Source organism: Theropithecus gelada, chromosome 3, assembly GCF_003255815.1.
Source record: "Theropithecus gelada isolate Dixy chromosome 3, Tgel_1.0, whole genome shotgun sequence".
NCBI classification, from domain to species: Eukaryota; Metazoa; Chordata; class Mammalia; order Primates; family Cercopithecidae; genus Theropithecus; species Theropithecus gelada.
Genome location: NC_037670.1, coordinates 162,972,925 through 162,990,587, shown reverse-complemented (window position 1 = coordinate 162,990,587; position 17,663 = coordinate 162,972,925). Strand labels below are relative to the sequence as shown.

General features: G+C 42.4%; 1 protein-coding gene across 2 annotated transcripts in view; it reads right to left on the bottom strand.

Moving 5' to 3' along the window:
• The window catches only part of TRIM24 (tripartite motif containing 24), a 127,025-nt gene extending 109,889 nt beyond the window's left edge, over nucleotides 1-17,136 (bottom strand). The window contains exon 1 of one of the 2 annotated variants that reach the window (XM_025380553.1): nucleotides 16,427-17,136. In XM_025380553.1, coding sequence (XP_025236338.1) covers nucleotides 16,427-16,790 — 364 coding nt within the window. In that variant the 5' untranslated portion in view covers nucleotides 16,791-17,136. The remainder of the gene's footprint in view (nucleotides 1-16,426) is intronic. The other variant, XM_025380552.1, reaches the window with a different exon arrangement.
• Nucleotides 17,137-17,663: the final 527 nt, after the last annotated feature.

Genomic DNA, 17,663 nt, shown 5'->3' with positions numbered 1-17,663 from the left:
CTAATTTTCTTCTCTAATTCCTTCCCAATTTTTTTGGCCCCACTAGCAGTCATTTTTAGTTATTTATTCTTCTGTTGTTTGTTTGTTTTTTTGAGATGGAGTCTCTGTTTGTCTTCCAGGCTGGAGTGCAGTGGCCTGATCTCTGCTCACTGCAACCACTGCCTCCTGGATTCAAGGAATTCTGCTCACTGCAACCTCTGCCTCTTGGATTCAAGGGATTCTGCTCACTGCAACCTCTGTCTCCAGGGTTCAAGCGATTCTCCTGCCTCAGCCTCTCAAAGTGTAGGATTACAGGTGTGAGCCACTATGCCTGGCCTCCATTGTTTATTTGTAAATATAAGCACATATTTTCTCTTTCTCTTATTGTCATGGAGATACTGTTGCTTTAGATCCTTTTAGTGGATAGAGCTAAGAAACACACACACACACACAGAGACACAAAGGGTAGCACATAATATGCATTCTTCTGCACCTTGATTTCTACTTAATACATCATGGAATTCACTCCACAGCAGTACACATATCTTTTTCATTCCTTTTTTATATCTGCGCAGTGATATACCATAGTTTATTCCACCAGTCATTTATTGGTGGTCATATCAATCTTTCATTATTATCAACAGTGCTACAAACAAATAACCCTGTGCACGCCTCACTTTATTCTTTTGCATTTGAATCTCTGAGATACATTCCTAGAAGTGGAAATTGCCAGGTCAATGAGGAAATGCATTTGCATTTTACTAGGTATTGCCAAATTCCCTTCCAGTTTTAGCATTCTGCATTCCCACCGGCAATATAATGGATTATCTTCCTTTCCTCAGTTTCACCCAAAAAGTATAATGCCAAAGTATAATGCTGTACCTACTTGGGGGGAATTTTTTGTTTTTTGAGGCGGAGTCTTGCTCTGTCGCCCAGGCTGGAGTGCAGTGGCGCAATCTCATCTCACTGCAACCTCCGCCTCCCAGGTCCAAGCGATTCTCCTGCCTCAGCCTCCTGAGAAGCTGGGATTACAGGCAAGCATCACCACGCCCTGGCTAATTTTTGTATTTTTAGTAGAGACAGGGTTTCACTATGTTGATCAGGCTGGTCTCGAACTCCTGACCTCATGATCCACCCGCCTTGGCCTCCCAAACTGCTGGGATTACAGGCGTGAGCCACTGTGCCTGGCCTGGGAGAAATTTTTAAGAGTTTTCTTTGTACCTTAATAATCATCTTTCATGAGCATCCCATCTGCATTAACAAAAATGTATATTCTCTTATATGCAATAGATGACCCTAAGATCTACCTTTCAGTTGTGTTATTTAGGTCCTCAATAGCCTTACTCAAGTTTTTGTCCAGTTGATCTATCTTGAACTGAGATGGATTTTAGGTCTTCTATTATCAATATGTTCTTAAGTCTTAATGACTCTCCTGAAGCTTTTTTTTTTTTTTAAATGAAAGTTGTCACGAATATCCATGTACCCAATAACGCATCTTCATTACAGACTGCACCTTGTAGCATTATAATGTGTCCTACCTCTTTAATGATTTCTGGCCTGAATTTTACCTTATGTAAAATAACTATAATAACCCCTTTTATTATATTTGTCTGGCCTATCTTTGCCCAACTTCTTAATCTTTGAGTTTTTCGATTTTGCTGATGTATCTTTTATATAAAACACAGAGTTGGGCTAGGTGCAGTGGCTCATACCTATAATTCCAACACTTTGGGATGCTGAGGCGGGTGGATCACTTGAGGCTAGGTATTCGAGACCAGCCTGGCCAACATGGCAAAACGTCATCTCTATCAAGAATACCAAAATTAGCTGGGTATGGTGCATCTCTCCTGTAGCACCAGCTGCTTGGGAGGCTGAGGCAGGAGAATCGCCTGCACCCTGGAGGTTGCAGTGAGATCACACCAGTGCACTCTAGCCAGGGCAAGAGAGTAAGACTCAGTCTCAAAACAGCAACAAAAGAAAACAAAACCACAGAGTTGGATTTTGCTATGTTAACCTAAAAATATTTTTTCTCTTAATAGGTCAGTTAAGCCCATTTACTAATATCACTTTATGGTCTCAAGTCTGTCACAGTGAGAATACATAATTTCACTGTATTTGTTTCTTTTGCTCTCCTTTCTGCACCCTTCCCACCACCTCCCTCGCCCTGCCAATACTTCTTTTGTTATCTAGAAAGGTTTGGGCTTTTGTCCTAATGGTTATCTTTATATAATATCCTTAAGTCCTCTCTTTGTTAGATACTGTCTTTTGATTCCCTAGTATGAGCAACATAGAAAATTAGCTCCCTTCTTCCCCTTCACCATTCCTACACCACAACACACAGCATCTATATAAAGTAATAATATCCCTTGATGCCCTGGTTAAGTTTTATAAGGCAATCAATGAATGAGCCTATTAAACCATTTCTTGGCTGTCTGAAACTTAATTCTCTAACAGCTTCCTCAGGAAGTATTCACATAAATAATTAACCCTTATACTTTTTTTTTTTTTTTTTTTTTTTTCCTGAGACGGAGTCTCGCTCTGTCACCCAGGCTGGAGTGCAGTGGCCGGATCTCAGCTCACTGCAAGCTCCGCCTCCCGGGTTTACGCCGTTCTCCTGCCTCAGCCTCCTGAGTAGCTGGGACTACAGGCGTCAGCCACCTCGCCTGGCTAGTTTTTTTTTTTTTATATTTTTTAGTAGAGACGGGGTTTCACCGGGTTAGCCAGGATGGTCTCGATCTCCTGACCTCGTGATCCGCCCGTCTCGGCCTCCCGAAGTGCTGGGATTACAGGCTTGAGCCACCGCACCTGGCCCTTATACTCTTGAATAACTGTATTATATCTACATTGTTGGGGCATATAACAAATACATACTACTTTGTCACCCCTTTTTTCTGTCATTAAATTTAGTTCTACAGTTAGACACAAGGATTCCCTGCAGAACATCTTCCCTATTGTTTTCCTGACATCAGATCTCTTGGCTTTAATACAGACTCAACAGCATGACATTAGTGTAAAGATAAACAAAAAGACCAATGAAACAGAAGAGAGTCCAGAAATAAATACAGACATGCGTGGACAACTGATTTTCGACAAAGACAAGGCAGTGGAGAAAGGACAGTCCTCTCAACAACAATGCTAGAAAAACTGCATATCCATATATAAAATGAACTTAGATTCATATCTCATACCACATACCAACATTAACTCAAAATGGATCATAGATCTAAATGTAAACCTCAAAACTATGGGACTTCCCAGAAGAAAACAGGATAAAATACCTGTGTTAGACAAAGATTTCTTAAATATGGCACAAAAGAATAATCCATAAAAGATAAACTAGATTTCACCAAAATAAGGAATTGGGGCTCCTTGGAGAGCCGGCATAGGAAAAGTACAAGATAAATCTAGAAATTCTTTTTTGTCAGGAAATAAGAAAGTGCTCAACTGGGTGCTGTGGCTCATGCCTGTAATCCTAGCACTTTGGGAGGCCAAGGCAGGAGGATCGCTTGAGCTCAGAAGTTCGAGAACAGACTGAACAATGTAGGGAGACCCTGTCTCTACAATAAAAATAAAAATTCGCCAGATATGGTGGTAGATTCCTGTGGTGCCAGCTACTTGGGAGGCTGAGGTGGGAGGATAGCTCAGGCCTGGAAGGTTAAGGCTGTAGTGAGCCATGATTGTCAACTTTAAGAGGTTTCTATTGTCCAAATTAGGGCAATTTGATTGTCAAAAGAAATAAAGGAATGGATATAACATACTGACTAAAATATTTCATAGCCCATGATAGATAAATGGAAAAGAAAACGGTTATCCACACAGTAGACTATCAACTAGTAAGCACAGAGTGACAGAAAAACCATTTCGTACTATCGTAGTAATGGCTGATAAAGGCAAGAATCAGCAATCTAAGTCTTCTCGGAACAGAATATTCACACAGACTCCAAAGTATCTCCTAAAAGGTTATTTGTTAATTACAAAAGGAGAGGGGGAGATATCTTTAGAGTGGAGAAATCTGGCAGTCACCACCTTAAACAAGTGATCAAGGCCAACACTAACAACAGGACAGAATGACAATCATGTGTTTCTCAATGTAAGGCACTGAAAAAGACAAATCACTGTTGCCCAAAATGATGCATCAGTCTGCATACAGTAAGTAGAGAGAAACCACACATTAATTTCAAATGGAGTTTAACATAAGGAATTATTATTATCATGTTTTTGAGACAGAGTCTTGCTCTGTTGCCCAGGCTGGAGTACAGTGGCATGATCTAGGCTAACTGCAGCCTCCGCCTCCTGGGTTCAAGCAATTCTCCTGCCTCAGCCTCCCAAGTAGCTGGGACTACAGGCACATTCCACCATGCCTAGTTAATTTTTGTAATTTTAGTAGAGATGGGGTTTCACCACGTTGGCCAGGCTGGTCTCAAACTCCTGACCTCAGGTGACCCGCCTGCCTCAGTCTCCCAAAGTGTTGGGATTATAGGCGTGAGCCAATGCACCCAGACAACATAAAGAATTATTAACCATCGTAAGGGACTGAATGGGAGAGGCTGAGGCAGGAGGACTGCTTGAGTCCAGGAGTTCAACCTAACAAAATGAGACCCTGTTTCTACTAAAAAAAAATAAAAAATTTAAGAGCTTGTGTCAGAATGTAAACCAACCAAGATCATTTAGTTCAGCTGACATTTAGTTCAGCTGGAGGAAGGAAGCAGTACACTGGTTAACATTCTGTGGCAAGCTCCTTATCTTGTTTCAGACCCTAATAGGTTGTGGATCATGCCTTGAGTAGCACTGCCCTAAAACACCCTGCTTCAAAGAGACACTAGATAGCACTATAAGAAGACAGACAGGTATCGCTATTAATTCACGGTCTCTAGCAGCAAACAAGCCTCAACGCAACCTGCACTAACACTACATTTTATTGGTCAACTTCAAAACTCCCTTCTCAACCTTATTCCACTCCTGTTACCCTCTCACTCTCAGCAGATGACCTCACTTTCTATTTAAGGGAGAAATCAGTGGGGGGCTCAGAATACAGAAATTCCATCCATTTTGAGGACACACACACCTGTACTTAACACCTATTCCTACCTTCTCTCCTGTTCACAAGACAAAGTGTGTCTCCTATCCAGAGTCACCCATCTCTACCCATGCCTTACATCAATGCCTTTCTACTTTCTCAGAAGCCTCACCAAATTTTTTTTTTTTTTTAGTATATTCAATAGTTCTCGTGGATCCTTTCCATGTTCATTTAAATGTGTTTAAGCCTTTCCAATTTACACACAAAAAAGAAAGAAATCTCCCCTTAAGTATTACCTTATCCCTTTCCTCCCCACTTCAGAGTTGTCTAAACTTTCCAACTATGTCTCTTCATCTCCCTTTCATTGTTCAACCTATCTGGCTTCCAGTATCTATCTCTCCACCTATATGCTTTTCCATGGCTGTTTTTTTTTCTTTTTTTAGTCTTCTCTTACTTGACCTTGCAGGAAGAGCATGACCCTGTAAAACACTGCTGCCTTTGGTAAGAGATACCAGGGAGACTCTTCACCCATAATCAAAACAAAATAAAGATCTGGTAGTCAGGATTCCTAATTCCTATAGAAGACATTTTTCTTTTAAATGTACTATACCAGGCCGGGCGTGGTGGCTCATGCCTGTAATCCCAGCACTTTGAGAGGCTGAGGCAGGAGGATCACCTGAGGTGAGGAGTTTGAGACCAGCATGGCCAACATGGCGAAACCCCATCTCTACTAAAAATACAAAAATTATCCAAGTGTGGTGGCGCACACCTGTAATCCCAGCTGTTGGGGAGGCTGAGGCATGAGAATCACTTGAACCCAGGAGGCAGAGGTTGCAGTGAGCCAAGACTGCACCACTGCACTCCAGGCTGGACAACAGAGTGAGACTCTGTCTCAAAAAATATAAATAAAGTAAAAATAAATAAATGTATTACACTATGAGATGAGAACCTATAGATTATTTATATTAGAAAAAAATCAGAAGTTTTTGAGAAGTAAGGTGGTTTCATAACGTCAAAGAGGATATGGCATTTGAAAAGGTTTTGAAAGACCACACAAAAAGCAAAAATATTGAGGCAATTCAGATAAGTTATGTTTATGTTATTTTAGACACATGTATTTGAACATGTATTGTACATATACTATAGTGCTAGTACATCCTATACATAATAAATCATATAGCCGGGCGCGGTGGCTCAAGCCTGTAATCCCAGCACTTTGGGAGGCCGAGGCGGGTGGATCACGAGGTCAGGAGATCGAGACCATCCTGGCTAACATGGTGAAACCCCGTCTCTACTAAAAATACAAAAAACTAGCCGGGCGTGGTGGCGGGCGCCTGTAGTCCCAGCTACTCGGAGGCTGAGGCAGAATGGCGTGAACCTGGGAGGCGGAGCTTGCAGTGAGCCGAGATCGCGCCACTGCACTCCAGCCTGGGTGACACAGCGCGAGACTCCGTCTCAAAAAAAAAAAAAAAAAAAAAAAAAATCATATAAGCATAAAACATATGAGGAATGAAATCAAGATGAAATAAATATTTTTAAATGTTTTGCTAATCAAGATAGCTTCACACTATTGTCAACTAATGCTCTCAGATGCAGTATACACTTAATGCATGGTCCATCATTTGTAATGGAGGATGTCAGTCAATTTCAAAGAGTAATCATTAATTTTGAACTTTTAGGCCCACTTCTTGTTAGATCTGGTTAGATAATCAGTTGTTAACCTCACAATAAAACTGATAAGAGCCTATAAAGTGCTAGCTCTGCCACTTTAATGCTATTGTACCTGCAAAGCAATACTATCTTTATCATAACTAAAAATAAGACTTCAAAGATTCAAATAATTTAAAGCTGGTGAAAAATTAAAGTTCCATCAACTCCACACACTGATAAAATGAAACACAAAATGAGACAATAACAGCTACAGCTTTCTATAGGACAGGGATCTCCCTTGCCAGCTAACCCCCTTGTCAGCTAATTGTATATTCAGGTCCCAAGAATGACAGGTGTACATCCATCTATACAACACTGGTGAAGTTACAGACTTAAATGGAATTGTCTCTGTTGTTAACTGAAACAGGGGATCACTTTTCATGGTTATTGTACACGTGCCCTATATCCTACAACTTAGGGACTTACCAAACTGCTGAAATTAAGGGGCTTTTGTGAGCAGCCTCCATTTGGGACTTCCCTAGGAAATGAGATTAAGGGTTTTATGCCAGAGGCCTGGTAATGGACTACCATAATCTTCTATTTTTTGACAGACATTTAGTTAAAAACAGATATTAAAACCCATAAACCTACTTATACAAGTACATATAAAATTATGTTACAAAGGCTGAGTGCGACGGCTCATGTCTGTAATCTCAGCACTTTGGGAGGCTGAGGTGGGCAGATCACGAGATCAAGAGATTGAGACCATCCAGACCAAAATATGGAAACCCCATCTCCACTAAAAACATAAAAACTAGCTGGGCGTGGTGGCACGCACCTATGCTCCCAGATACTTGGGAGGCTGAGGCAGGAGAATTGCTTGAACCCAGGAGGCAGAGGTTGCAGTGAGCCAAGATCATGCCACTGCACTCCAGCCTGGCAACAGAGCGAGACTCCATCTCAAAAAAAAAAAAAAAAAAATTATAACTTGTAGGAGAGAAAAAGAAACAACAGTCTGCAGTATCAAAATCCCATTACCTCTAGGGCAGCTGTGTACAGTTAGATAGCTTATACAGTACAAAGGACTGCCTGACTTGAGGGGAAATGGGGACTTACAGGCAAATGGGGGTCCACATTCCACTTCCTAAGGCACACATCCTTTGATCCTATATATGTCAAGAGGACTCTTTTTTCTAACTCACACAAATACCATTTGGGCTTGAGGCAGCCTCAATCCCTTTTCTCAGGATACTCTATTCAGTATATGTGAAATGTAGCCACTTGACATGCTTATTTATGTGACTGTGACAAACTATATATCAAGTACTTCAAAGCTCAATTTCTGAACAGAAGTTCTAATATCTTCCCTCACCTGAATGGATATTGTATTGCATAATGTGGTGTGCCACACTACATTATAGAATAAAATATAATGGCATTCAGTCATGCCATTTTGGAGAATATTGGTCTAAGTGTACATTCAAAATGCGGGAGTAAAATTACGAAAGGGTGTGGCAGCTCACACCTGTAATCCCAGCACTTTGGGAGGCTAAGGAGGGTGGATCACCTGAGGTCAGCAGTTCAAGGCCAATAGGGTAAAACCCTGTTTCTACTAAAAATGCAAAAAAATTAACAAGGTATAGTGGCGTGTGCTTGTAATCCCAGCTACTTGGGAGGCTGAGGCAGGAGAATGATTGGGCTGAGGAGGTGAAGGTTGCAGTGGTCACTGCACGAGACGCTGTCTCAAAAAAAAAAAAAAAATTGAGAAAGGGGTCGTCACATTGCAGAAAGAAATTTGAGAAACTTGTGTATCTAGGTGACAGTTTAACTTCTAGAAGAAAAATTAAAAAGAGAAATCTAGAGACCTAAAAATGAAAGTTTACAAATTACCCACATTTGGGTATATTTAAAAAGGTACAATGAAATTAAAAAGCATTCTTCTGACATCAACTTTCCACCAGGATAGAGTAACTAGTACTGAGACAAGCTTACCTGTCATTAATTACTGTATATTACCAGGACAAATACCTGAGGCAACTTTTCAGACAATGGACAAAAGGCAATGCAGTATTGTGATCCATGAGGAAAGAGAAGCTCGGGTGAGTAAGTCCCCTAAATCTTGATTCTCTAACTGAGGACTATCTTGGTGGTTCATGGAGCTACAGCCAACGAAGAACATAGCAAAGGAGCCAGAGAAATTCGGGGATTGTGAACCAGATGGAATATACAGGGCAAAGCACTTGGGAGAAGGGAGCTGAACAGAGAAAGGGTGCCAGTAGTCTATGTAAGGGTTTTGCCAAGTCCTTGGCTGAAGGCTACTACGCATGTGCAGAGCAAGTCCATGGGAAGTTTACCAGAGAGCAGCTGCTAAGGGATTGAGAGAGAAGCAAAGATACTGGAGGCCAAGCAGGAACAAAGAGAAAACAAATAAAAAGATGTCAGTCTTAAACCTTGCCATACCAACAATTACATAAAATATAAATGGATTAAGCAAAAGCAAAAATTAAAAGCTGGGATAAAAAAGTAAGACAACTATATGCTATCTATAAGAGGCAGTTTAAAAAGCTAGAAGTAAAAGCATGGGGAAAATATACCATTCAAACAAACAGATTTTTAAAAATGGCATTAATATCAGACAAAGTAGACCATAACACAGCATTATAGGAAACAAAGAACATTTCACCTTAAAAAAGGGCAGGCAATTCATCAAAGCTTCAAAATACCTGTAGCAAAACCAAGTGAGGTATATCTCAAGAATGCAAGACTGATTTAACATCTAAAAATTAATGCAATTCATACATTAACAAAAAAAGGAGATAAACTGCATGACCATTTCAATAGACACAGGAAAAGTACATGGCAAAATTCATCACCCATTCATAATAAAAATTCTCAGCATATTAAAAATAGAAGAGAACTTCTTCATTTTGATAATGGGCATCTATAGAAAACAGCTAACATATTAATGGTGAACAATTGAGTGTTTTCCTCCTAAGATGAGGAATAAGGCAAGGAAATCCTCCCTCATTTAATACTGAAATTCAACTTCTAGTCAATATTGTATTGGAGTCCTTGCTGGTGCAATAAGAAGACATAAATTATTAAGAATAGAAAGAAAGAAGTAAAGCTATCTCCCTGTAGACCACATAGAAAATCCTAAGGAGTCCTCAAAACAAAGAAAAAACTATATTTAATAATTGAATTTAGCAAGATAATGGGATGCAACCAATAATCGTATTTCAATATACTACCAACAGTTTGAAATGAAAATTTTAAAAATATATACAGTATCATTTAACATTATAAAATATTTAATATTTATACTATGTAAACAAAAACTGTACAAGAATGCTACAATGAAAACCATAAAACAGTGCTCAGAATTTAAGAGACAAAACATATTCACAGATTGGAAGAATCAATATTGTTAAGAACATTTTGGCCGGGTGCGGTGGCTCACGCCTGTCAATACCAGCATTTTGGGAGGCCAAGGCGGATGGGATCACGAGGTCAAGAGATTGAGAGACCATCCTGGCCAACATGGTGAAACCCTGTCTCCACTAAAAAACACAAAAATTAGCTGGGCGTAGTGGCGCGCGCCTGTAGTCCCAACTACTCAGGAGGCTGAGGCAGGAGAATCACTTGAACATGGGAGGCAAAGATTGCAGTGAGCAGAGATCGCGCCACTGCACTCCAGCCTAGTAACACAGCAAGACTCCGTCTCAAAAAAAAAAAAAACCAACAACAAAACAAAACACATTTCCCCCTTACCCAAATTGATATCTAGATTCAATGTTATTCCAATCAAAACCATGACAGACTTTTGTGTAGAAACTGAAAGATTCTAAAATGTATAAAGAAATGCAAACGACTTCAAAAAATCAAAACAATTTTGAAAAAGAACAAACTGTCAAATTTCAAAATTGGGTGAGAAGAGTACTATAATCAAAAAACATTATGTATTAGCTGAATGGACAAATCAATAAAGAATAGACCACACACAGATGGTTGATTTTTGTATAAAAATGCCAAAATAATATAATGAAAAAGCACTCTCTTTAATAGTGTTTTAACATACAGTTAAAAAAATGAACCTCAACCTCACACAAAAAATAACTCACAAAATGGATTACAGGTTTGTATTTTAAAGCTAAAACTATAAAAATGCTGGGTTAAAAAAATGGAGAAAATCTTAGTAAACTTGGGGTAGGCAAAAAATTGTTAGATAGGACACAAAAGTCACCAACCATAAAATAAATTGATAAAGCAGACTTAATCAAAATTTAAACCTTTAGCTCTTCAAAAGACACCAAGAAAATGAACATGCAAGCCAGAGTCAATAGCTGCAATACATGTATCTGACAAAGGACAAGGATACAGAAGATATATATAAAGAACTTTACGGCCGGGCGCGGTGGCTCAAGCCTGTAATCCCAGCACTTTGGGAGGCCGAGATGGGCGGATCACGAGGTCAGGAGATCGAGACCATCCTGGCTAACCCGGTGAAACCCCGTCTCTACTAAGAAATACAAAAAATAGCCGGGCGAGGTGGCAGCGCCTGTAGTCCCAGCTACTCGGGAGGCTGAGGCCGGAGAATGGCGTGAAGCCGGGAGGCGGAGCTTGTAGTGAGCTGAGATCCGGCCACTGCACTCCAGCCTGGGCGACAGCGCGAGACTCCGTCTCAAAAAAAAAAAAAAAAAAAAAGAACTTTACTTTTCGATAAAAAGGCAAACTCCCAGCCAGGCGTAGTGGCTCACGCCTATAATCCCGGCACTTTGGGAGACGAGAAGAATGGATCACTTGAGCTCAGGAGTTGAGAGACCAGCCTGAGCAACATGGTGGAGGTTGCAGTGGGCTGAGATGGCGCCACTGCACTCCAGTCTGGGCAACACAGCAAGATGCTGTCTCAAAAAAAAAACAAAAAAAAGGGCAAACAACCTAATTTTTTGAAATTTGCAAAAGACAAGCCAAAATCTCACCAAAAAAGAATGACTACTAAGCACAAGAAAAGATGCTCATCATTATTCATCAGAAAAATGAAAACCAAAACCATGAGATAGCTTTTCTCACCTACTACAATGGTTAAAATTTAAAAGAATAACAGGCTGGGCACAGTGGCTCACACCTGTAATCCCAGCACTTTGGGAGGCCAAGGCGGGTGGATCACCTGAGGTCAAGAGTTCAAGACCAGCCTGGCCAACATGGTAAAACCCTGTCTCTACTAAAAATACAAAAAAAATTAGCCAGGTGTAGTGGCAGGTGCCTGTAATCCCAGCTACTTGGGAGGCTGAGGCAGGAGAATTGCCTGAACCTGGGAGGCGGAGGTTACAGTGAGCCGAGATTGCACCACTGCACTCCAGCCTGGATGACAGAGTATGAGACTCTGTCTTAAAAAAAAAAAAAAAAAAAAAAAAATTTTTTTTTAAGACTGACAATACCCAAATTGGGGAGAGTGAACAAACTCTGGAGGGAACTGCTGGAGGGACTATAAAGTAATACAAGCAGTGTAAACATACATTTATCATAAAAAGAAACTCCAATTCTAAGTTATTTACTCAGGGAAATGACAAATACCTTTAAGTTTTATTCATAATAGCCCCAAATTTTAAAAATACTGATTTCTACCAACAGGTGAATAAACCATGTATAGGCCTGACAGGTAACACAGATCATTCTTAAATATTAATCCTTTGGAATTAAAGCTTGCACTCATGAGATGATTTATACTTTTTGCCAAGAAATCAGTCCCAGAATAGTTACATATCTTGTATACTGCCAGTTAGTAAAGAAATCTTGGAAAAGGGATTTAGTCTTATATTTTACCCTCTCTAGACAAATAATGTGATACCTTTCAAAAGTTATGTTCTCAGTATTTGTTAAAAATAGCTTTTCAATATTGTCTTTTAGGTATGGAGGGAAAAACTGCTCTCAAACTCTCAGTTCGCTACTCGTTAGCCGAACAGTATGTTAACACTAAATAGTACACAATGTCATAACATTTCTCTAAGATCAGTTTGTTTTCTTAATGTACATAAAAGAAAATCCATTTTCTCAAGTTTTGCCTCTTTCCTAGATATAACTGCATACTAACAAAATGACAGTTAAGACTGAAGGAGTCATCCAATTTTAGCTTGTGGTCATTCACCCTCATTCCTTCCAACATGTAGCCTGAGAAAAAAAGACAGTTAAACCAAAGTTTTAAAACAAATGTTCTCAATGGGAGCTGGTGGCCAGTGTAATTGTATCTAAGCATTTATAAATTATACTTTCCTGTTGTTATTTGCTTCATTTTATTTCTCCTTTAAAACAGTTCAAACATTATGTTTACTTTTGTAAGAAAAATGTGTTAGGAAGGATTTTTTTCCCCATGAAATTCATTTAGGATGACAAAGAGAGCATGAAAAAGTATTTTATAGAAAGGGAAACTAGATCTGAAACAGTTTTAGAATACTGCTTCTGTTAAAGAAACAATTCTAGAGTATAACTGTATTATACTCTAGAATTCTGTAAGTATGCCAGACTAGGTAGAATCGGACTTAAAGGAGGGAGGAGCCTAAAGATCTAAGTTTTTTTTAGGTGATTCTAGCGGTGTTAAAGTTTGAAAATCTCCAGTTTCTGAAATCTAAAAAGTGTATGAACTGTAACATATTTGGCCTCAACACACCTATTGTTTGGCCTATAGCATGGGCCCATAAATTAATTGTCTGTGTGTATATATATTTATGTGTATAAATATTCACATTTTTAATTACTTGACAATACCTAATACTAGAAAAATTTTGTTAAAAATTCAGATTCAGAATTTGCATTAAATAAATAAAAGATCCTTCAATACTTGCCCTGCACTCACATGACAAAGTGCTATAGCTAAGAGTCTGCCCCCCTGCTTGTACTCCCCATCATTTCCTATCATTTTACCCCAAGGCTCACACAGTTCTCCATCCCAACTACCTACTTAACCCTTCTGTAATAGATATTACTTGACTTGTGATGCCCATACTCACAAATTCATTAAGAAAATGAAGAAATGGTTTGATCAAATGAACCCATTATTTAGTTAAGAAATGTCTAAACTTTTGCTTCAGCTAGTATTAAAATAAGTATGCAAGGAGAGATAAAGGGAGAAAATACCCAAGTCACTAAGACTCAGGACAGCATTTTTAATTTATTAAAGATAATTTTAATCCTTTTTAGAGGTTATTTTAAAGTATAATTTGTTAAAACCTTTTTCTTAGTATAAAAACAAAAACATCTCCCAATTTAAATGCTTTCTTTGAACTCTTGCTTACAATACAGCATAAAGATAAAAAATATTCAGATTGTAATTACGTAGAACATTTTGAGAAGTATGGAATCCCAAACTTGTCTCAGAATTGAGGATGATAACTTTATGATCCATGTTCTCATTAATTCAAGTCCATATGTCATGGCCAGGCAAACAATATATCTTAATTCTATAATAATGCACAATTCAGGTCTTAATTGGCTACTAGCCTGTTTAACCATTTAAAATATAAATGGAAGAGGCCGGGCGGGGTGGCTCATGCTTGTAATCCCAGCATTTAGCCAGGCCAAGGCAGGTGGATCACCTGAGGTCAGGAGTACAAGACCAGCCTGGCCAAAATGGCAAAACTCCATCGCTACTAAAAAAAAAACACACACACAAATTAGCCGGGTGTGGCGCCCGGCTGAGGCACAAGAATTGCTTGAACCCGGGAGGCGGAGGTTGCAGTGAGCTGAGATCGTGCTACTGCATTCCAGCCTGAAGGACAAAGCGAGGTAGGAAGGTAGGAAGGTAGGCAGGGAGGAATGAAAAACCAACCTTAAAATGCGTCTAAGAAATAAGAACAGGCGGGGTACGGTGGCTCACACTTGTAATCCCAGCACTTTGGGAAGCCAAGGTGGGCGGATCACCTCAAGTCGGGAGTTCGAGACCAGCCTGACCAACATGGAGTAACTCCATCTCTACCAAAAAAAAAAAAAAAAAAATACGAAATTAGCCGGGCGTGGTGGCGCATGCCTGTAATCCCAGCTACTCGGGAGGCTGAGGCAGGGCAATCGCTTGAACCCGGGAGGCAGAGGTTGCGGTGAGCCAAGATCGCACCATTGCACTTGAGCCTGGGCAACAAGAGCGACACTCCATCTCAAAATAAACAAAGAAACAAGAACTAAGGTTTAAGCTTTCACCTGTTCGAACTTTCCAGTAGTGGGCCTCTTCAGAGCAAACTAGTGTGAAGGATCTGAGAGTTTGTTCAACTTGCAAGCTAACAACCTTACCAGTTTCACGGATGGTGACAGAAGACACTCAAGGGTCAGAGACACAGGGCAGTCTGTTTTTTACTCACAGGAACAGCATAAGCCAAAGCATCAAGATTTTTGCACTAATTCTCGGAACTCCAGGTTCCCACTGGTCAACGTGAAGAGAGCCAGCTGACATCTACACAGGCAGTTCCTTCTCTACAGGAGAGGAACCCTAAGCTTAGGGAACCCTAATCTTTTAAGATGGGCAGTAAGCATGCCTACCCTTTCGCTCCAGAGGGAGACATTATTCTTATTATACTGGATAATACGTATCCCTGCCTCTTGCTCTGGTGGAAGACACTATCGAAGGCTGCTCTTTAGATAATATCCGTGAAAAACAGAAACAAAGGGCAGTCAGTATCTTCCTGGCAAGGGTGCTGGCAAGAGTGAAGAAACGAGACGCATGGAAAACTGTCTCCTACAAGTGGATACTGGGCCTAACATGCAGTTAAATAAATGAGTCTCGGACCACAATCTAAAGTATCCATTTCACACTTCCCTTAACGTAGCGCAAAATTAGCATTTTATTTCAAACTAAATCAACTATTCCCTCTAAAAAGTATTAAAAATGCTTTTCCACTTACACTGTATTTTTTTAAAAGGAGGTGCTCAAATATTTGCAATAAAATTTAAAAACTGCCAAGTGTTCTACCCAAAACTGTATCCACTTAAACTTACTTTAAACGTTTCAAACCTGTTAAAGTTAGCAATGGGAACACCTGTCAAAAGTCTAATTCTACAGTAATAAACACCACAAAGAGAACAGTAACTTCCAGCTTTATCTATAAAATACCAGGAAACCCTGCACCCCAAATCACTTTGCATTATTTCTCTTCACCGTCTCAAAATAAAACCCTTGAAAGAGACACACAACAAAACAACGTCTCTTGGTTCCTTTGTCCCCAGCAGAAGAGAGGGAAGAGAATTGGGAACTCATTAAGGTAAAGAGCCCCAAACATGCAAGATAAGAAATAAATGACATCCGATCTGCAATCAGTCATGAAAGAAAGTCACCATCACTTCATCTTCATCCCTCCCTTCTCCCCTCCAGCTCAAATAACGTGGGTATAGACGAGATGATCAGGATCATATGGACCTGGACAAAGCTTTGTGGAGGCAGCGGGCGGGTAGCAGTTAACTGGATGCAGGCGGCAAAGAACCCGAGATTCCGGCTGCAGGAGACTCCGCAGAGGTCTGCAAAAGTGCGGCTGGCAGGGGCCGCCCGGCTGTAGAGAACGCGGAGCGGCGGCGGCGGCGCGGTCAAGTCCACAGCGCCCGGGGAAGTTGCTGGCCGAGCGCAGCACGCCGCAGAGCGCGGGCCCTCCATGTCACCGTCGCCAGCACAGACCCTCCTGCTCGCCCCTCCCCCGCCGCGCACCCCGGGCGGCGGCGACATGACAGCGGGTCGCGCTGCACAAGGGCGCCCGCCCCCTCCCGGCCCTCTCCCCGGGCTCCCCCGCGGCCGCAGCCGGTTCTCACCTTGGGTGGCGAACGGCGACGAGCCGCTGACCGGCGAGCCGGGGGCAGGGACGGGCGGCGGGGTCTCGGCGGAGCCCAGCATGGGCGCGGGCAGCATGAGGTAGCGCTGGGGCGCGGGTAGGCAGCGCTGGCAGAAAGAGTGCAGGCAGGGCAGCAGCTTGGGCGCCCGGCTCTGGATGTTCTGGTGGCACACGGCGCAAGTGTCCAACAGGTTGAGCCGGGCCGCCTCGCCGCCGCGCTCCGAGTCCGGGCCCTGCCGACTCTCGGCCTCGTTCTCCCCGCTCGGCGCCGCCGAGGGCCCCCCGGAGGCCGCCGCCGAGGCCGCTGCCGCCGCCGCCGCCGCCTTCTCCACAGCCACCTCCATTGTCCTGCCCCCGCCGCCGCCGGGGAAGCGAGAGCGCGGTCTTCGCCCGCCGCCCCCGACGACCTCCTCCTCCTCTTGCGGCTGCTCCTCAGAGGCCGCTCGGTGGACTCGCGGCAGCGCCAGGGAGGGAGGGAAAGCAAGCCGGGCGGGGGAAGCCTCCTCAGGCCCAGGGGATCCGCCTCCCGAGTGGCGCGGCCGGAAGAAGGGGATCTGTCAGCGGAGACCGTTCCTCACACCGGGGAGGCTGCACCCCGTCCGCTACGCCAACCGCCGCGGCGCTCGTCGAATACGCCCAGCCCGCCCTTACCTCCCCGCCTTTCTCTTCATCGCTCCCCAAGCCCACCTCAGGCCCCGCCCCCGCCCTCCCTCTCCCAGCAACCGAGGCTTCGGCGAGGAGCCCGCCGCCCAATAGCAGCCGCGCCTGGCGAGGGGGCGGGACCTGTCGGAGCCCGCGAGGCTCTGTCGGCCGCGGCGGGAGGTTGGGAAGTGGGTGGTGCTTGTCCAGCCCCGCCCCCTCTGGACTCCTGGAGCCGCGGTCTCTGATTGGGCCTTTGTGTGTGTTTCCTCCTCTGAAAAGATTGAGGGTTCATTTGTTATCGACCATCCGCCTGATTCGGTCCGCGGTGTTAGCTCCTCCTAGGGGGCGGGACCTCACTTGTCTACTCAATGCCGTTAATTAAGTAACTGCTTGGAAAACTCGTTTCATTACTGGAGACCTGGTCTTGTAGGAGGGGTAAATATGGTAGGAGGGTCACAGGAGGAAGGAGTGGAAGTACTGAAGAGCAAACAAGGAAATAATTTTCTAAAAATACTATGTGAAAGAGGTACTCTGGAGGCAGCATGGATATTGCAACCTAATTTTACTCATCTTTA